Source organism: Leopardus geoffroyi, chromosome B3 (genome assembly GCF_018350155.1).
Source record: "Leopardus geoffroyi isolate Oge1 chromosome B3, O.geoffroyi_Oge1_pat1.0, whole genome shotgun sequence".
NCBI classification, from domain to species: Eukaryota; Metazoa; Chordata; class Mammalia; order Carnivora; family Felidae; genus Leopardus; species Leopardus geoffroyi.
The window spans coordinates 52182088-52203012 of NC_059337.1; the positions used below are offsets into that span (position 1 = coordinate 52182088).

Sequence of the window (20925 nt, forward strand, 5' to 3'; positions counted from 1 at the left end):
TTTTAAACATTTTCTTACTTTCATCCTTTTTTTCTCTTCTTTTTCTTTCCCTTTTCTCTCTATTCTATCCAACTTCTTTCAACAACCAGACCCAAATACACCTAGGATCTAGATTCCTTTATTTGATTTTTTGTGTTGTTTTTAATTTTTTAATTTTAATTTTTTATTTTATTAACTCTTTTTCATCTTCCAAAGTGACAAAACGAAGCAATTCACCCCAAAAGAAAGAGCAGGAAGAAATTACAGCTAGGGGGTTGCCTGATTGGCTCAGTTAAGCGTCTGACTTCAGCTCAGGTCATGATCTTGCAGTTCATGAGTTCAAGCCTCGCGTTGGGCTCTGTGCTGACAGCTCAGAACCTGGAGTCCACTTCAGATTCTGTGTTTCCCTCTCTCTCTGCCCCTCCCCAGCTCACACTCTGTCTCTCTCAAAAATAAAAACATTAAAAAAAAATTAGAGAACTCAGTGACTCATTAAAAAAGAAAAACATCCGAATCATAGGAGTCCCAGAAGATGAAGAGAGAGAAAAAAGGGGTAGAAGGTTTATCTGAGCAAATCATAGCGGAAAACTTTCCTAACCTGGAGAAAGACACAGACATCAAAATCCAGGAATCACAAAGAGCTCCCACTAAATTCAACAAAAACCAACCATTAACAAGGCATAATATAGTCAAATTCACAAAATACACAGACAAGGAAAGAATTATGAAAGCAGCAAGGGAAAAAAGTCCTTAACCTATAAGGGAAGAGAGATGAGGTTCACAGCAGACCTATCCACAAAAACTTGGCAGGCCAGAAAGAAGTGGCAGGATATATTCAGTGTGCTGAATCAGAAAAATATGCAGCCAAGAATTATATATCCAGCAAGGCTGTCATTCAAAATAGAAGGAGAGATAAAGAGTTTCCCAGACAAACTAAAACTAAAGGAGTCTGTGACCACTAAACCTGGCCTGCAAGAAATTTTAAGGGGGACTCTCTGAGGGGATAAAAGACAAAACAAAACCAAAAAAGCAACAAAAACTAGAAAGGACCAGAGAACACCACCAGAAACTCCAACTCTACAGGCAGCACAATGGCAATAAATTCATATCTTTCAGTACTCACTCTAAATGTCAATGGGTTAAACTCTCCAATCAAAAAACATAGCATAAATAGAATGGATAAGAAAACAAGATCCATCTAGACCTAAACAAGACCCATTTTAGACCTAAAGATACCTTCAGATTGAAAGTAAGGGAATGGAGAACCATCTATCATGCTAATAGTCACCAAAAGAAAGCCAGAGTAGCCATACTTATATCACACAATCTACATTTTAAAATAAAGACTGTAACAAGAGATGAAGAAGGGCATTATATCATAATTCCACCAAGAAGATGTAACAATTATAAACATTTATGCCCCCAACATGATGCACCTAAATATATAAACCAGTTGATCACAAACATAAAGAAACTCACTGATAATAATACCATAATAGTAGGGGACTTCAACATCCCACTTACAGCATATTTCTTAAATTCCACATATGAGTGAAGTCACATGATATTTATCTTTCGCTGACATATTTCACTTAGCATAATACACTCTAGTTCCATCCATGTTGTTGCAAATGGTTAAGATTTCATTCTTTTTGATCACTGAGTAATATTATAGTGTTTATGTATATATATATACATACATACCACATCTTTAGACATTCATCTATCGATGGTCATTTAGGCTCTTTCCATACTTTCACTATTGTCATTAACACTGCTATAAACATTGGGGTGCATGTGCCCCCTTTCAATCAGCATTTTTATATCGTTTGGATAAATACCTAGTAGTGCAGTTGCTGGGTTGTAAGGTACTTCTGTTTTTAATTTTTTGAGGAACCTCCATACTGTTTTCCAGAATAGCTGTACCAGTTTGCATTCCCACCAGCAGTGCAAAAGGGTTCCCCTTTCTCTATATCTAGTGTTTCCTGAATTGTTAATTTTAGTCACTCTGACAGGTGTAAGGGGGTATCTCATTGTGGTTTTGATTTGTATTTCCCTGATGATGAGTGATGTTGAATATCTTTTCATATGTCTGCTAGCCATCTGGATGTCTTCTTTGGAAAAGTGTCTATTCATGTCTTTTGCCCGTTTCTTCACTAAATTATTTGTTCTTTGGGTGTTGAGTTTGATAAGTTCTTTTGATTTTGATTTTGAATACTAACCCTTTATCCGATATGTCATTTGAAAATGTCTTCTCCCATTCCACTGGTTGCCTTTTAGTTTTGTTGATTGCTTCCTTCGCTGTGCAGAAGCTTTTTATTTTGATGAGGTCCCAGTAATTCATTTTTGCTTTTGTTTCCCTTGCCTTGGGAGACATGTCTAGTAAGAAGTTACTGTGTCTGAGATCAAAGAAGTTGCCTGCTTTCTCCTTGAGGATTTTGATGGTTTCCTGTCTTATATTTAGGTCTTTCATCCATTTTGAGATTATTTTTGTGTGTGGTGTAAGAAAATGGTCTATGTTCATTCTTCTACATGTCGCTGTCCAGTTTTCCTAGCACCATTTGCTGAAGAGGCTGTCTTTTTTCCATTGGATATTCCTTCCTGCTTTGTCAAAGATTAGTTGGCCGTATGTTTGTGGGTCCATTTCTGGGTTCTCTACTCTGTTCCACTGATCTATGTGCCTGTTTTTGTGCCAGTACCATACTGTCTTGATGATTACAGCTTTTTAATACAGCTTGAAGTCAAGAATTATGATGCCTCCAGCTTTGGCTATTCAATGTCTTTTCTGGTTCCATACAAATTTTAGGATTGTTTGTTCTGTGAAGAATGCTGGTGTTATTTTGATAGGGATTGCATTGAATATGTAGACTGCTTTGGGTAGTATCGACATTTTAACGATACTTGTTATTCCAATCCATGAGCATGGAATGTTTTTCCATTTTTTTGTGTCTTCTTCAGTTTCTTTCATGAGCTTTCTATAGTTTTCAGCATATAGATGTTTTACCTCTTGGTTAGGTTTATTCCTAGGTATTTTATGGGTTTTGGTGCAATTGTAAATGGGATCGATTCCTTGATTTCTCTTTCTGCTGCTTCATTTTGGTGTGTAGAAATCCCACAGATTTCCATATGTTGATTTTTAAACCTATTTTCTAATTTATGAAAATTTATGACAAGTAGATATTACATTATAAACTATGTAAACTAGAGGCATAAACTATTGGAGTTTGAATTTTTAAGCACCCACCCTGGATATGTTATTGTTTGAGAGATTCAGGAAGCCTTATGGATCAGGAAGGGCCATGTGGAGACTTTTTCTAAGCCAAATTCAGGCAATGTGAACATTTACCCACTCTAACCTGACCCCAAGGGCTTTGGTGGCCTTTGAAAGTTTTGTGGTCAGACAAATCTTACTTTCTACCATATTAATGCTGATTTAGGATAGTATTTTGGTTTGAACCCAAAGGACAACACTGAGCTTTTTTCCTCCTGATGGCTTTTTTTTCCTCCTAAGGCAGAGTGAACCTTAAGCCTGGTCTTCTTAGACTTGTGTGTGTATTAACTTCAGACATTGCAGGGAATGACTGGTCACCTGTGGCTAGAGGGAACTGGCAGGAGAATACAGAGTGATCAGTGACAAGTTAGAAATCAAGGCAGTGGGAGAGCCTGGCTCTTTCCAGCAAGTGACATATTCCCAGCTTCCGAAGTTTTATATGACAGAGTTCCTGTGATAAACAGAAACAGAATCTGTTTTTAGAAGATTGCTTTTTTAGTGCCTTCATTATTCATTCTTAGAAAAAGAGAAAAACTCCTTGGTCTTAGATGCTGTCTGCTTTTGCTTCTTTGGCAATAATTAAATCCTTTCTCTGCACAGGTAGAATATAAATGTGAAGGTTTTCTTGAGAAGAACAGAGATACCGTGTATGATATGCTGGTTGAAATCTTGAGAGCAAGCAAGGTTTGTAAGGTCCTACGATGGTAATTAATGTTATTCATTATATAACTTGAAATGGATCTATATGTGTATCAGGAAAGAGTAAGACGTGTGTGGTTATGTGTACTGTCTTGCAGTGGCAAACTGTAGCTCATGCTTAGAAAAAATAACTATTTTGGAATTGGGACTAAAACATGTACGAAGCTTCTGACAGCTTGCAGACAAATCTCCACTAGGTGCAATATCAGAAATCAAATATGCAGATGCCAGAGAGGAAGGATAGCTACTATAACCAGTTAAAAGACCACAGTTTACATTTTATTCATTCTTTCACAAATATGTATATAGCACCTACCATGTGCCAAGCACTGGCCCTAGATTCTGGTTATAGCAGTGAGCAAGGCAGCCAGGATGCATGCCCTCATGAAGCTCACTATTCTAGAGGGAATGACATACCCTAACCACATAAGTAGCAATGGCACGTATTGCTAAGCACATGAAAGAAACCAGGGCAAGACAGAGAGAGGGTGACCTGGGAAGGGAGTGCTGGCTCAGATGTGCAGGCTCCTCGAATCCACAGTTCTATGTGAGGAGTAGGGTCACCAAAGGAATGACTTCTGGGTTTTCCTTTTCCCCTTTGAACATTTCCTTATTAATAGTTGAGAATAAGAATATTCCATACACAAGCCTTCATTTTGTGAACAGTTTAGATCATATTTATTTTTCTTCTTTTGAAAGATCCCTAAGCCTTTGTTCATATTCAAGTATTTTGACAGTTTCCCACATAAGCATGAGCACTTCCACTAACAATCATATAGAAGTCGCAGGCATGACAACTTCAGTTATTAAACCGATTTATGATAGAGAATTCAATGTGGAAATGGCCTGCATCTTGTGTACAAAATTAGTTCATTTAATTCACCAATTGCTTACTCATCCCCAAGCATACCCTGGGGTCCGGTCTGGAAGCTGAATGCAGATCACATCAAAGCACAGATGGGTCTCTCTGCTGAGCACGAAAGCTCTCAGAGGCGTGGGAAGTACAGATCCACGGGTTTTGCAGCTGGAGCATACAAGGATATATTAGGCAGTGATTCTCCCCCAAAGGAGATTGTCAGTGTTTGATTTAAAAGAAAAAAAAAATGAGTTTTGCTCTAAGAAGATAAGACATTTAAAGAAGTCATTGATGCATGGTAAAAAGTAATGAATATCTTAGAAGACACTCATAAGTGAAAGATTTTTTTTTATGTAGAAGAAATTGAAATTAATTTGAATCAGGGCACAATTTTTTTTTACCTCTGTTTTAAACTTAATCGAAGCGAGTGAATGGGGTAGAGCTAGAAAATATTTTAATAGAACCTTGAGTAATGGGTAGAGTTTGGATTTACAGGGATGAGAATATGAGGTAGGAGGGAGGAGAGTCCAGGTGTTGAAACAGCATGAGCCAAGGCACAGAGGTAGGGCTAGTAAATGTCTCCACTGTGTAAATGTCCATACAGACATTTAATATATATCTAATATATATATGGAATATAAATATGACATATAGACACTTGCACGGATTGCCTCTCTGCTTAGATTCCTGGAAAGAAGTTATGCATCATCCAGGGGGAGGAGTGTCCTCTTGTGGGATTCAGATTAGGCTGTAGAGATTGGTGGAGACCGCTAACCTCATTTTACATTGGGTTCTTATGACCATTTATGAGGTTTGTATCACCTTCTGACTATGAGTGAACACCTTTGGACATTGAAATCCCCTCTGTTCCTTCCAGTTTCATCTCTGTGCCAGCTTTTTTCAAGAAAATCCAGTTCCTCCTTCCCCTTTCGGTTCAGCGATCACAGTTAAATCTGCAAAGCCAGTCATCAAGCCAAACAACAAGCAGTTCCGGACCACAGTGGGGAGCAAGGTACACAGAAAGTACCTGAGGATGGGGCCAGGCCCCACAGGGAGCCAGGCAGTGGTGGGGCCCACATTCCAGGCCTGGACATGGGCACTGACCTGGTTCACATCTAGTATATACGTAAATGCAAAGAAAAGTCACAGCTCATTGTCATCATCCCTCAGCCTCCAAGGCCGCACAGGCCTGAGAAAACCACGTGCCCAATAACATGATTTACTAAGTTCTTGCTATTTGGGAGAATTGGTTAGAGCAGAATTCTGTCCAGAACATAGGACATGCTAATACAGTCACAGATTAAAACCTTTCATAATAGATGTTAATGCATGAAGCTAACTCTTCTTAATTTACTAAGGTTGGCCCTTTTGTTTTCCTTGATATGAGTATCAAATTTCAGCATATTTGTTCTCTGATCTTGTTTCCTAGTTCCGCAGCTCTCTGTACTTGCTTATGGAAACCCTCAATGCAACCACACCCCACTATGTCCGATGCATCAAGCCAAATGATGAAAAATTACCCTTCGAGTAAGTGCTTTTATGCAGGAGAGGGAAAACACTGAGGCCATTTCTGTCACAATGTTGGAGAATTTGCTTATAATTCTCTTGAACTTTACTGTTTCTGGTTTTTTGTTTTGTTTTGTTTTTTGGCTAAGTACAGTATACTTTAGTGACAGGACATGATAAGGTAGGGCTTCCCAAGCCCCTCCCTTCCTCTGGGGGCTCTGGGATGGAAACTGTGTATGTTGGGAGATTCTCAGTGTGTTTGGGGATGAGTTGAGGCAAGGACTCCCCACCAGCTGAAGGTCTTTCTCTTCTTCCTGCATTTTCTGGGGCTGGTGATCCAGAGGGCTCTTACTCCTTGGAAGTGACGTGCACCATAAGGTCTTCCACCCAATTGCTATAGCCAAATTCATTGTCATATCAGAAAATGAGCTTGACAAAGTGGTCATTGAGAGCAATGTCAACCCCAGCATCAAAGGTGAAAGAATGGTTGTAACTGTTAAAGTTGCAGAGACAACCTGGTCGTCAATGAAGTCCAGGATGCCCTTGAGGGGGCCCTCTGATGCCTGTTTCACCACCTTTTTGGTGTCAGCATATTTGGCACCTTTCTCCAGGCAACAGGTCATATCCACAATGGACACAATGGAGTTGGAGCATGGAAGGCTGTGCCAGTGAGCTTCCCACTCAGCTCAGGGATGACCTTGCCCACAGCCTTGGCAGCACCTGTAGAAGCAGAAATGATATTCTGGGCAGCCCCTCGGCCATCATGCCACAGCTTCCTGAAGGGGATATCCACCATCTTCTGGGTGTGATGGACTGTGGTCATGAGTCCCTCCATGATGCCAAAGTTGTCATGGATAACCTTGGCCAGAGGGGCCAAGCAGTTGGTGGTGCAGGAGGCATTGCTGACAATCTTGAGGGAGTTATCATACTTTTCGTGGTTCATGCCCATCACAAACATGGGCATCAGCAGGAGAGGCAGAGATGATGACTCTCTTGGCCCCACCCTTCACATGAGCCCCAGTCTTCTCCATGGTAATGAAGACCCCAATGGACTCCACAACATACTCAGCACCAGCTTTGCCCCATTTGATTTTGGTGGAATCTTGCTGCTACAAGATGGAGATGGGCTTTCCATTGATGACAACTTTCCTATTCTCAGCCGTGACTGTGCCGTGAAATTTGCTGTGGGTGGAATCATACTGGAACATGTAGACCATGTAGTTGAGGTCAGTGAAGAGGTCATTGATGATAACCATATCCACTTTGCCAGGGTTAAAAGCAGCCCTGGTGACCAGGTGTCCAATACTGCCAAATCCATCTACTCCAACCTTCACCATCGTGTCTCAGGGACACAGCTGGAAGTTCAGCAGAAGATGCTGCTGTCTGTTGAATGAGGAAGAGCAGAGAGCCTGTTGCTGTTTTTTTAATGGTTCAGAGCAGTCCCATCCTTTACATATACTGTTAACTAGCACAAGCTCTCTGTTATGGCTAAACCACCTTGTCTCCAGGGTGAAGCAAAGGGGATAGATTTGAAAGAATAGTCTACAACTGAAGTTGATGCAGCAGAGAAAGCCAGAACGTCTCCTTGATTATAAGAAGAATTTGTATATGGCATGGTGACTACAGTTAATAATATTGTGCTGCATGTTTGAAAGTTGCTAAGAGAATAGATCTTAAGAGTCCTTGTCACAAGAAAAAAAAAACTGCCGTAACTATGTGCCATGATGAATGTGATCTAGACTTCTTTTGATTGTTTCGCAATATATTACAAATGCCGAGTCATTATGCTGTGCACCTGACACTACTAGAATGCTGCATGTCAGTTATACCTCAATAAGAAAGAAAAGAATTTGTTTTTTGAAAGAAATTCTGTAGAGGAACAGAGGTTTCTTCCTCAAATATGGCATGAGATATTAGACTTGTTCTCTGGGGCCCCCCCAGGAAAACTCCAGACCTAGGAGTGGACATTGTAGAGTCTCTTTTAACTGACTAGACCTAAGATGTGTCTGAGGGGCATGCACTGTCCATGGAGGTGGTGTATGTGTCCGTGGGCCACCAAAGGGTCCGACCTCAGCCAGAGGGTACCCTGTAAAGGGAATTCAAACAGCAAATGGGCATTTGAATGCGGTGAGTGGAAATATTTCTTCCACACTGGTTGTCATTCGAAGCTGAACCAAAGGCCACTTCCCCCACGAGACCTTTTCCATTTCCACCATCGTAATCCAGCACTCCTTTCTCTGTGACCTCAGTACAGCTTCCTGAACTCTCACAGAGTTGCTGTTTTCATTTGTCCTCTGGCAAGTGTCCATTAAGTAGCTGCTGGGTGCCCTGCGTGGGGATCACAGAGACAGACCCCGCTCCTCAGGGCTCACAGTCCAGGCAGGTCTGCTGCACTGCTCATGGGCATATTTGTCCATCATGACAGCTTAACACATATTGAAATCTTCTTCTTTAAGATTCGACTCTAAAAGGATTGTTCAGCAGCTGCGAGCCTGCGGCGTTTTAGAAACAATTCGCATTAGTGCGCAGAGCTACCCTTCCAGGTGGGTTGTCTCTCCTTGTTTTGGGGGGAAAATGCCGACCTTCAGGTCTGCTGAGAACCGAGGGAGAGGCTGCCATGTTTTTTGTCAGGTACTTGCATAAGATGCCCCAAGATATTCCCACTCTTCCCTGGGAAGGCCAGAGGGGGCCCCGGCGGCCATGTACTGGTCAGGGGCCACCATCATCCCATCACCTGTTTTCACTGCTAGTGAACATCACCTCCTGCCTCCCCATTGCTCCTGAGAGGAGGAGATGGAGGGGGAGGAGAGCATAATCATCAGAGTAGAGTATTGGCAAAAAAAAACCACTCCTGGTCCGCTGTGTTCAGGGTGAGGTCAAAGGTCAAAGTTCAGAACAGACTCCCATCTACCCCCACTGCCACCCCAGCAGCAGTGGGATCCACAGACATGCCATGTTTCCTCACAGCCACACCTCCTCAGATCCTCTTTGACTTTGCAGGTGGACATACATTGAGTTCTACAGTCGCTATGGTGTGCTCATGACCAAGCAGGAGCTTTCGTTCAGTGATAAAAAGGAGGTGTGCAAGGTGGTTTTACACAGGCTCATCCAGGTCAGTCTTGCTCAGCTCCTGGAATCATGGGCTCTTACCCAGATGCCCATCTCCCAAATGTGTTTCCCTACCCACCTGTCCCATGACTGTGTTGTCATGAATGCCAAAGATGAAAGAAAATATGCCCAAGCATTTGAGTGCTAAGGAGATCAGAGCAGACACACTCACAGGGGCATCATCTCCTGAGAGTAGGAGTCACCATTACGGACCCAGGCTTGAACCCTGACCTCCCCCAGAGTCCTCCTATCATACTCTGACCTCCCACAATTTAAGGAACTTCGATGGGCCTGGCTTATATTACACAGTCAACTGAGCCTGCCACTACACCAGGAGGTTCCCAAACATGGCAGTCCGTGTGGACTTAGGTCATTGCTCTGGCAGTGAGTTTGATAGAAAAGAAGTGGGGACAGAGTTACTATGGCCAGGAAAGGAGATGGTGAAGACAAACCAAAATAAAGACAGAAACCAGACCTTTCCAGGCTCTGCTTTATTGTAGAAACCACATATGAGAAGCCGAAGCTCCCCAATGGCCTAAGAATCACCAAGCATGCACACAGCCCTCCTACCCCACAGACAGACGCAGACTCCTGAACCTCAAGTCCGTTTCTTCACCCAGTGGCTTTAAACAAGTCACAGTATAAATTTCTAGGTCATAATCAGAAGTTTTCTGCCTTGGGGCACCTGGGTGGCTCAGTCAGTTGAGCATCCAACTTTGGCTCAGGTCATGATCTCACAGTTCACAAGTTCGAGCCCCATGTTGGGCTCTGTGCTGACAGCTCAGAGCCTGGAACCTGCTTCGGATTCTGTGTCTCCTCTCTCTGCCCCTCCTCCCACCTCTCTCTCTCTCTCTCTCTCTTTCTCTCTCTCTCAAAAATAAATATACGTTAAAAAATTTTTTTAACAAAAAGAATCTTTCTGCTTTATGTCAAGGAACAGGTGTGTCAAAAATAACAATATTTTGGCACCTTCGAATCTCTTAAACATCTTTTCCAAATACTATAAACTCTGAAGGATTTATTTGTGATTCTATCATTTTTCTCTTCCAGGATTCTAATCAGTACCAGTTTGGTAAAACCAAAATTTTCTTCAGAGCAGGACAAGTGGCTTATTTAGAGAAACTCCGATTGGATAAGCTCAGGCAGAGTTGTGTTGTGATACAAAAGCACATCCGTGGCTGGCTCCAGAGGAAAAAGTTTCTCCGAGAAAGACAAGCTGTCCTGACAATCCAGCAGTACTTCCGGGGTCAGCAAACTGTGAGGTATGGCCGGGTCAGCAAACTGAGGTATGGCCCGAGCCAAGGAAGAGGTGTGGAATTGTGTGGCCCACTCTCCTAACTGCTCATCGCTGGGGGAGGGACCTGTCAAGGACAAATGGCCTTTCTCCTGGGGGGGCAGATGTGTGTGGGTGTCCTCCTGGGGCCAGCCGTGAGTCTACCTACCTTAGGGCAGGTAGTCCTGACTCCGCCTACTGTTCCCATGGCAGCAGTGACAACTAGGACCCTGAAGAGAGGAAGCTTCAATCAGGGTTTTGCTGAAGCGAATCAGAATCCCCAGTGAGACCAGGAAGAGGAACTGGGCCCTTCTTCTGTGGGAATTGAAAATGCCTAAGACAGGGCCCTAGGGAAGTCCCTAAGTAAATGCCATGAGTAACCACTGACCAGCCTCCCTGCAGATGGGGAGGGGGCAGGCCGTGCCTTAGGAGATCCATGGCAAGGCTCTGCCAGCAAACACAGAGCCCTCTCCCAAGGGATGGCTGAGTGGAGGGCAGGTCCACCAATCCCAGCCCTCACTGAGTGCTCCCACGAGGCTGTGCCGGGCTGGCCTGTGAGATGGCATTCTTCCCAGACAACAGTGTGTGCTTGCCTGTGTCTGTGCTGCCTCCTTCCTTGGCACGCTGTGAGGATAGTTGAGAAGGCAAGTATTTAAGAGTCAGACCGTGTCACTGAACCTCACCTCTTCCTGAGCTTGAGGCCTGACCTCCAGCAGCACCTGGGCCTGTTTACGTGATTGGCACACCACGGCCTCAGCACTACGGCCTCAGCACACTCCAAAGTAGACTCACCATCGCACCTCAGGTGACCATCTTACATATACAGCCAGGCTTTCCCTCCCCTGCCCTGGGTCAGTCAATAGAAGCAGTCTCCAGTGCAGGAAAGCCCAGGGTTCTCTTCTTCCCCAACTCATGCTCCCTTTCTGTTTAGGAACCACCAAAGCCTGACAGCTCTACCCCTGCTTACCTCTTGTGTCTGTCTATCATTCCATTCCCACACCCCGGCCCTAGATTTGACCTTCACCACCACTTGCTTTATGGTCCTACAACACAGCCTCTACCTGCTGCGTGTCTTCCTGAAGCAGGGCCTGATGGAGCCACTGTCCTCCCCTTGCCTTTAATGCCTCCTGTGACCCCTGTTTCCTACACTCAGTCTCTGACATGAGTGTTCAAGGCCCCCCATGGCCTGGATACATTTATAAGAATGGAAGCTCTGGGAGAACCAGGGTCATACTTTCGCACACCAGAGTAGGTATTCAGTAAATATATTTTTAAATAACGGGATGCCTCAGTGGCTCAGTTGGTTAAGCGTCCAACTCTTGATTTCGGTCAGGTCATGATCTCACAGTTGTGGGTTCAAGCCCCACGTCAGGCTCTGTCCTGACAGCGAGGAGCCTGCTTGGGGTTCTCTGTCTCTCTCTCACTCTCTGCCCCTCTCCTGCTCATTCTCTCTCTCAAAATAAATAAATAAGCTTAAATAGCAAATGGTTTCTATTTTTCTAACCTCACTGGCTAATTTTCTTCATGTATCTTATTTTCTAGCAATTTCAAAGAGATTCTCTTTTTCTGAATATTTCAGGCATGGCTAGGCCTCCATGTGTTCACTGATCCTTAGCCTGAAATGCCTTTTCCAACCTTCACTGTCTACAGAAATCCCACCTCTCCATCAAGGACAGACTCACAAGCAGAATGATAGTTCTGTACCATCTCTTTTACAGATCTTTTAGTAGTTATTTTATGTTTCCTCTTGTCCCACTTGGCCATTTGTAAGTCTGTCTGCTACATGAGGTTGTAAACTATGAAGGTAAGAACTTTGTTCTTCACTTCTAGTCCTTTAGACAGGAGTTGACAAACTTTTTCTGTTAAAGCCACAACTACTTCAGGCTTTAGGGGCCTTGCAGTTTCTCTCAACTATTCAAGTCTGCTGTTATTAGCCATGAATGATATACAAATAATAGGTGTGGTTGCATTGCCATAACACTTGGCAATAGCAGCAGGTGGAAGGCTGCAGAGTTGGTCCCCAGGCTATAATTTGCCCTGATCTAGAGCCTCTAGCGCGATTTCCCACAAGGATGGATAAGCAGTGCGAAAGCCCGGTTTTGTTTCCACATATGTGAGTGATGATGGATGGATCCACCTGCATGTGAAGAATGTGACAGTTGCCACGTCATTCCTCTGGCCTAGAGCAGGTCCACACTCAGATCAGGGTGAAAAGGAGACGTGATGAGACTGATTTCCAGTGGGTGTTAGAGTAAATGAATTGTAGAGTTTAATGGGTAGATTTGCAAGACATTTGAATATTCTTCAGTAAAAAAAAAAAACAAAAACCAAACTGCTGGAGCACATGGGTAGCTCAGTGGATTAAGTGTTTGACTGTTCATTTCGGCTCATATCATGAGCTCATGACGTGAGTTCAATCCCCACATCGGGCTCTGTGCATAGTGCAGAGCCTGCTTAGGATTCTGTCTCTCCCTCTCTCTCTGCCCCTCCCCCTGCTTTCTCCCTCACTCTCTCTCCAAATAGATATATTTTTTAAATGCTATGCAAGCATGTTGCCCTACAGTAGAAGTCAGTGCTCTGTGGATAACAGATATACTCTGCATTCTTTTTAACCAAGGAAAGCTGTTACCGCAACAGCCTTAAAAGAAGCATGGGCAGCCATAATCATTCAGAAGTACTGTCGTGGATATCTTGTCCGCAGTCTCTACCAGCTGATTCGTGTGGCCACCATCACCATCCAGGCCTACACCCGAGGACTCTTGGCGAGGAGGAAGTATCGGAAGGTGCAGCTGAGACCCCGTGCTTTCTTAGGGCATGAATTTCCCAGGGCTCAGGTTATTTTTCACCAATCACAGTGAGATCTCTTTTTCTGTGTGAAGACCTTCATAGAGAGCAGGGAGTTCTGATATATGAGTGTCTGTTCACACATGTCTGCTATAGGTGGGGTTTGGTTATTGTTTCAGTGGTCTAGGTATAATAGGATTCTGTGGTTGATTACAGGAAATTTGTCTTTTGCATTGTGAAAATATTTTGGTAGATGCATCACTCAACATTGGAGGAGTTGTGAGAGAAACACTGGAGAGCCAACTTATGTTTCCTAATATCTTGTTTCAAAGATGCTGGAGGAGCACAAGGCTGTGATCCTTCAGAAATATGCACGGGCGTGGCTGGCCAGGCGCAGATTCCAGAGTATCCGACGATTTGTGCTCAACATTCAGCTTACTTACAGGGTCCAGCGTTTGCAGAAAAAGTTAGAAGATCAGGTAGGTGTTTGCAAATGTATCTTTCATACGTACTTTTTCTAACAAATTTATTTTATCCTGGGCCAATTCCTCAGCTAATGCTGTTAAGATTTATGCCCGTGTTAGGAGGTTCAAATAGTTTATGTGGACCACCTGCTCTAGAAAACAGAAGTACACTGTAAAGGGCTGCTACATGTGGTTGTATAGGTTGTACACTGCACAAGGGCCGCTGCCCAACAGTGCAAGTGCAGCTGAAACCCAGCCTTACTTTGATTTTGCCAACCCATGTGTCCTGGTACAAAGCTGTGCTGCCTCGAGGCAGGGGTGCCTTTTTTTCATCTGCACAAAGATGCTGTCTGCATGCCAAGCCATGCTCCCTCAGGGCTGTGTTGGCTCACGGGAGTTGGCACTTTCTAATTTGCTCAAAGGTCTATATGGTCTAACTGCAGCCCTGCCTCGTTTGGGGAGATTCCTCATACCATTCTCACTGGTAGGAAACAAAATCCCCATGTTCTTAGCCAGTGGAGAAGGACTGTGGAATATGCAGTGTCCAGATCTATAAAACTCACCCCTTGGTCTGCCCGTCTCAAATAATCCCGAGATTCTCCTAAGGTAAACTTGAAACTTAGCCACAAACGATGCTATAGGGGTCCTTAGTGAAGGGATGAATGTGTAAACAGCTTGAGGTTTTGATGCAGCTTTCATCGTTGTGCTGTGGGGTGACAGGCCTGCATGTTACATGGGTCGTGCAGAACAGCAAAACGCTGCTGTGACAGCTAGGAGCAGGTCCCCTGCGAGTCCCCATGCTGCCCGGACTCCATTCTAGGTGTATTCGTTTGCTAGGACTGCCATCACAGAGGCTAGAAGTCCAAGGTCAGGGTATTGGTATAGTTGGTTTCTGCTGAGTTGTCTCTCCTTGGCTTGCAGATAGCAGCCTTCTCCCTTTGTCTTCACACCGGCTTCCCTCTGTGTGTCTGTGTCCTAATCTCTTCCTAAAAAGACACCAGTCATGCTAGAATCAGGCCCACCCATATGACCTCATTTTACCTTAATTTTGTCTTTAAAGACCCTATCTCTAAATATAGTCACGTTCTGAAGTGCTGAGTATTAGGCTGCAATGTGTGAACAGTTGTGGGGCGAGCGGGCAGCAGGGGACACAATTCATCCTACAGCATTAGAGTTGTCTTGGAGCTCCAGGAATGGGCTGGTCCCACAGTAATTGCACCATCAGCTCAGGAAGTTTACCTGAGAAGATCAGCCTTGCTGTTTTCACTGGGATGAAGATGGTCACACATGCCATCATAGTGATACATATCATGGAGTTAGATGCCACATCAGAGATTGTGAGAAACGAATGGAACAGCTTCTTCATTTTGGATAAATCCCTAAATATCTCCTGTTTTTTTCCTCTAGAACAAAGAGAACCATGGGCTGGTGGAGAAAGTGACCAGCCTGGCTGCTCTTCGAGCCAGTGACATGGAGAAGATTCAGAAACTGGAATCAGAACTGGACAGGGCAGCTACCCACAGGCACAATTATGAGGAGAAGGGGAGGAAATACAAGGCTGCCATGGAAGAGGTCTGTGCCGGGTGCAATTATGGAAATATATGCGAGTCTTTCCGTGCAAAAGGTCACAGTGCAGCATTTTCCAACAAAGCAGATTTCTGCAGAGCAGATCAGATTTCCTGTTGGCTTCCACTACCAAAGGATGCCTAGCTTTTAGGAGAAGAGAGATCAGAGTCCTAGAGTCTGGGGGAAGAGGAGGAGGCTCCCACTTCAAGAAGCAAAACATAAAGTTTCCTCTTTTTTTCAACTATTATGAAGTGATGAAAGCCCCTTTAAAGAGAAGGAGCCCTGGCTAGATGCTTCCCTCTCTTCCAGGATGATGTCGGTCCCTGTCGCTTTCCCATCTGCTATGTGTCCTGGCATATGCCTTCCCCAAAATAGCAATGAAAAGCTTGGAGCAGGTTTTCATGTCTGTAGTGCAATAAAACGAGCAGTAGCTAGAAGTCAGACATCCCAGGTTCAAATCTTGTCTTCGCTGCCATCTGGCTGAGCATCCTTGGGCAAGTCCCTTACACCCTCTCTGACCTTTAATTCCCTCATTTGTAAAATGGGAATAACAACAAGGGACTGCCAGAGTTGTTGAAATGATACAATTGCCAGATGAAATAATTTAGCCAAGTGCCTACCATAGAGCCCTGCGCAAGTGTGAGCTCCTGTTTTCTAAAGAGGTAGTATTTATTACCCTCCATTCTCATACTTTCTCAAGTTCTGCAGCGTCCAGGTTTGTGGCAGCCTGGAGCCCCAGGGCACCTTCCCCGTGGTCCAGCGCCCAGCTGATGCCGTTGCCCACGCTGCGGGTCACCAACCTTCAGCACCAAGTGGCCCCAGCTGTCAGCCCAGCAGATATTTTACCAGGAGAAGCTAAAATAATAGAGTTCCTGTCATGATCACACATCCTTACTGCGTAATAACTCTCTCAAAGTGTGGATTCACTTTATATATAAATTATTTCTATCATATTAAATACATAAATACCTTGGCTATCGAGAAGCTTCAAGAAAAGGATGGAGGTGCTTTCTTGACTTTGAGGAGACCTTGGATTTGGCTCTTTTTCCTTGATTTCAGCCTTGATTCCTTGATTTCCTTGATTGCTGGGTCAGGTTGAGAGCCAGTGCCTGAAGTCACATGGAGCTCTTGCACGTGAGTGGAGTACAGACAGCATCTTGCATTGGGCTGGTGCTGGCTGTTCTCTACGAATAGGAGCTGAGCTGGATAGATGGATGGATAAATAAATAAAAATACAGCTTTTCACCAAGAAAGGCTGTGGTGACAAAACTGGAAATGAGGTTTTCAAAAAAGCTTTTTTTCTTCTCTTCACTAGAAATTGGCAAAGCTTCAGAAGCATAATTCAGAACTGGAAATACAAAAAGAGCAAACAGAGCTGCAGCTTCGAGAGAAGACTGAAGAGTTGAAAGGTAAAGCCCGAGGCGGCTCGATGCGAACATTCATGTGCTCACCTGTCTAGTCATTAGGGAAATAACTACTGGGTATGAACGGAGTTTTAGGCAGAACCAGGAATCTGCAATGTATACCCAGGGAAATGAGGGTATTTTTTTGCCTCACAGGGAATAACTATATTTAAGTTGTGGTAACTTTACCCTACAGAGGCATCTGTTTTATTTCCATCTTTTGTCAGACAGCACGCTAATCCCTGTCTCAGAACCGTCTGGGCCATTTGCAAAATACAGATGGCTGGGCCATAAGCCTGGAGCTTTTCCGTCAGAAGATGGGGGGGGGGGGGGCGGCGGTGTCTGTGTGTGTGCATGGGTGTGTCTGTGAGTGGTGGTGGTCGGGTTAGTTCAGGCATCTATCTATATTTTTAAAAACCTTTGTGGTGATCCAGATGCACAGTCGGGGTGATGCCGGAGCAGTGTTGTTGCTGGCCGAGGATCTGTAGTCAGATTTCAAATCTGTCCAAATGACTTGGTCTCAGTGGCACCCCCTCCTCTGCTTACTGCCCCGGCTCTGAGTGAAGGGCCCTGCTAAGCACTTGAGCCACATCACCCCCAGGCTGTCAGAGTCAGACCCTTGGAACCAGCGGTATCACTTTCATTCAGGGATGTGGCGCAGCTTAGCTCTGTCCATCCATAGCTTTCCAACTCAAAATCTGATTGCAAGCCCTTGCTAAATCCCGATAGGAACAGGAACCTGGGGGCTCCTGACCAGATGGTTTAAATGACCACACCCATTTAAGAGGATTGTTTCTGTAAGCTCTGACAGGGCAGCAGGGGAGTGGGAGTTCAGGCCTGGGGGCCCAGCACACACCTCAGGCCCAGCAGGCTGTGGATACACCAGGCCGGAGGAGCACAGGTGCCCTGGGGGTTCAGGTCAGAGTGTGGGAGAGACAGATGTCAGGAGGAGGAAATAAACATCCTGAGTCCTGGCCAGCAGAGCAGGAAGGGCTGTTCAGATGACGCCCAGGATGGGAGTGACCTCCTGCTACAGGTACTGCACATCCTCCACCCTGCCTCTGAGGACTGATGATGTGGGCGTTGACCGACGCACAAGGTCAGAGTTCTCTGAGGAAACCTTGGACCTGAATTAGGGAAGAGCTTGTCCACCTCCACCTCCTTTATCACAGTACACTGCTCCAGGGTATATTTGCTCTCTCTTCTAACGTTAGGTGGATTTTCCCACAAGAAAATTTAAATTCCCACAAATGCATCCTGAAAGTTACATAGTTGATAGCGTTGACCTGTTTGGGTCCATAATTTTATATATCCTTCTAAAAAGTGCTTGAAAACTTTCAGTCCCAGTGTTTATAAACCGCTTATGCTCTGAGTGTCCCTAAACATGGCAGACAATGTTTTGTGAAAAGCACCAGCCTTCGATTACCCTGTGACCTATTTATTACTAAGGGTTGTTGTCGAATGTTTCCCCTTTTTGAGATTCCAATGTGGACATCAGCCCCTTGCTCCCGGGGAGAAAATCACATTTGGGCAGCTCTTTCACCCCCTTGCAAATGGCCTAAGATGTAAGCACCAGAACTGAAACCAATTCTGTGAGTGAGCTGAAAATTAAAATTATATCAAATATGCTGGCTTCTAAATTAAAGCTTAAGCATTTTTCTAGTATTTTCTGGCTGACTCGTGACATTCTGTAGCAGTTATTTTGATTCAGGGCCATTTGATACCTCCTTTAACAAACTTTTTTGGCTTTTTTTTTTAAACCAGTAATTCAGGATAGTTATCATCACTTCATCCCTGGGCTCCCCTCTGGGGCAGAATTCAGAAATGAGGTGGAAGTCAAGGATGAGGTGTCAGCTATATACAAATAGAGATATCAGGCTTAATGGACTCCTCCCGTTTTGAAGGGCACCTGTTTGGTGCGGATATGCTGGGAATACAGGCCTGTCACAGCTTCAGAATATCCAGAACCCCAGTGATGATAGCCTGGCTTTCCAGTGTCCCCTCAACCTATGCTTTGTTGTTAGAGACTCTTGTACTGAATGCAACAAAAGATTTGTTATACTTCCTCTTCCCCAGATAAAGACAGATGCTTCATTATTCTCTTGGTTGTCATGAATGAGCGGTTCTGAGCCAAGAGAACCACTATGGCTCCCCTCTCCCCATCAGGGGACATATGGCCCTGTCTGACAGTTTTGGTTGTCACAACTGGAGCAGAGGTGCCGCTGGCTTCTAAATTGACCATTTTCTTCCCAAAGGAAGAAACCCAAAAGCGTTTCCATGTAGTTTTCATAATGTATATTGTCTCAAAGCCAATATGCCTTTTCAAATCAAACAAATGATCCTCAGACCAAAAAAAGTGCTATAAGTGAAACTATTCACACATTCCAACAGGACCAATTTGTCAGAATGATTATCCCCCGCCCTTGTCTGTATTTCCAATTTATAAATTATAAAAGTGACAGTTACCCTCTCATCTCAAGTCCTACTAGTCATAAATATCCCATGACTGTTCTCACATTCTCACTTTCTTAAACATGACATGAGACAATGGAAGCGTTGGTTTGCAGATATATTTCAAAGAGCATTCTCTTTTCACAGAAAAAATGGACAACCTCACCAAGCAGCTCTTTGATGATGTGCAAAAAGAAGAGCGACAAAGAATGTATGAAACCTAGTTTGCCTTAAAGTTACTGCCTCCTTCTCTCTCTCTCTCTCTCTATTGTTTAATACTTTGCTTCTCGGCTTGCAGCTAGCAGGTCCCAGATACAGGATGGGGGGCGGTGAATCTTTTAGGAAGTGAGAGAGTCAGACGTGTGAGAGCCACATCCCACAGTGTGCACCTTTCAGACACTGCACAGGGTCTGCAGCTGTGGGCAGTGGACCACCGTGAAGTTCTCGCTTTCCCATCATTGCTAAGACAGGAGTTCAGAGACTGCCACCCCTTTCAACTTCCATCAAGTCCAAGAAGTAAAATTACTGCCCAGGAAACCAACCTTCCTCCCTCCCCTGTCTGTTGTGTCTGTAACTTGACTCTTGTCCCAGACGATAAGGGATGGAACGCACCTCACAACAGTTAAGGCAGGTCCCCATGACCTTGTACGGTACCAGTCCCACCTTCCCTATCTCAATACCAAACCCTTTGTTCATTTCTAAAGACTGCAGTCTGTGCTCCCTTCTCTTAGAGTCAACTCAAAGGTTTTAGAGTTCAAAGTAGGGATGCGTGGCAGGGTGCTGGGGAGAAACAAAATATTCCTGGCATCTTTCTCTTCAGGGCTACAAGGCTCAGGCTGCCTGGGGTGATAGGATATATATATAACTTCCTGTGCATTTAGTTGGCAGAAGAGCCTGGGTCTGCGTAAGGAGAAGGATGGATGCCACAACGTTAGGGGAGGGAATGTCACCAAGGAGCTCCAAGAGTTAACAGATAGACAAAGTGTTTCATGATCCTATATGAGTTTTAAAATAGGGATATTTGGCTCTTCACCTTGAAATTTTTATTTTCCAATAAACTCTTAACTTTAAGAGAGGAGCTTGGTTCTTGGCATCTCATGGTGCACTGGGGTTGCTTGGGAGCAATCATTTCAAGAAGGGGTTTGGAGAGGCAGGCCAGGGCCAGGTGACTTTAAACTTATTGTAGTCCTCATAAGCACTCACCTGTAGCTTGATCTGGCCCCTGATCAGCTGACAGGGGACATTTTGGCCCCTGTCACAACCCTCAAGGAGCATACAGATGCCAGCAGTCTGGGGGGGGGGGTGCACTCCCAACCAGCTTAGGTACAAGTCTGAGATTCTTTCAACATAGATTCTTGGTTGCAGTTTTCTTCTTTTCAAGGTACTTTACTGGTCTCTTAGGAGCTCTGTGGATTTTTGAAAAATCTAAAAACAAGGTTAAGAAGTTTGTTAGTATCTCTAAAGGTGAATGAAACAAAAACCTATTGGGAATGTGACTCTCTTCCTTGGGATTTTCCCTTTGGGCTATGAAAGCAAGTCATAAAATGGACTGAGATGACAGCCTA

At 44.3% G+C, this 20925-nt stretch overlaps 1 protein-coding gene and 1 pseudogene across 2 annotated transcripts in view; one reads left to right on the forward strand and one right to left on the reverse strand.

Annotated features, from left to right (window-relative positions):
• The window catches only part of MYO5C (myosin VC), a 104409-nt gene that overhangs the window by 44631 nt on the left and 38853 nt on the right, over window positions 1-20925 (forward strand). For both annotated transcript variants that reach the window (XM_045449720.1, XM_045449721.1), the window contains 11 exons: window positions 3851-3934; window positions 5683-5817; window positions 6235-6332; window positions 8768-8854; window positions 9312-9423; window positions 10470-10681; window positions 13310-13475; window positions 13809-13955; window positions 15348-15512; window positions 16822-16915; window positions 19508-19571. In XM_045449720.1, the coding sequence (XP_045305676.1) occupies window positions 3851-3934; window positions 5683-5817; window positions 6235-6332; window positions 8768-8854; window positions 9312-9423; window positions 10470-10681; window positions 13310-13475; window positions 13809-13955; window positions 15348-15512; window positions 16822-16915; window positions 19508-19571 (1364 nt within the window). The remainder of the gene's footprint in view (window positions 1-3850; window positions 3935-5682; window positions 5818-6234; window positions 6333-8767; window positions 8855-9311; window positions 9424-10469; window positions 10682-13309; window positions 13476-13808; window positions 13956-15347; window positions 15513-16821; window positions 16916-19507; window positions 19572-20925) is intronic.
• On the reverse strand, window positions 6660-8757 carry LOC123583008 (annotated as a pseudogene).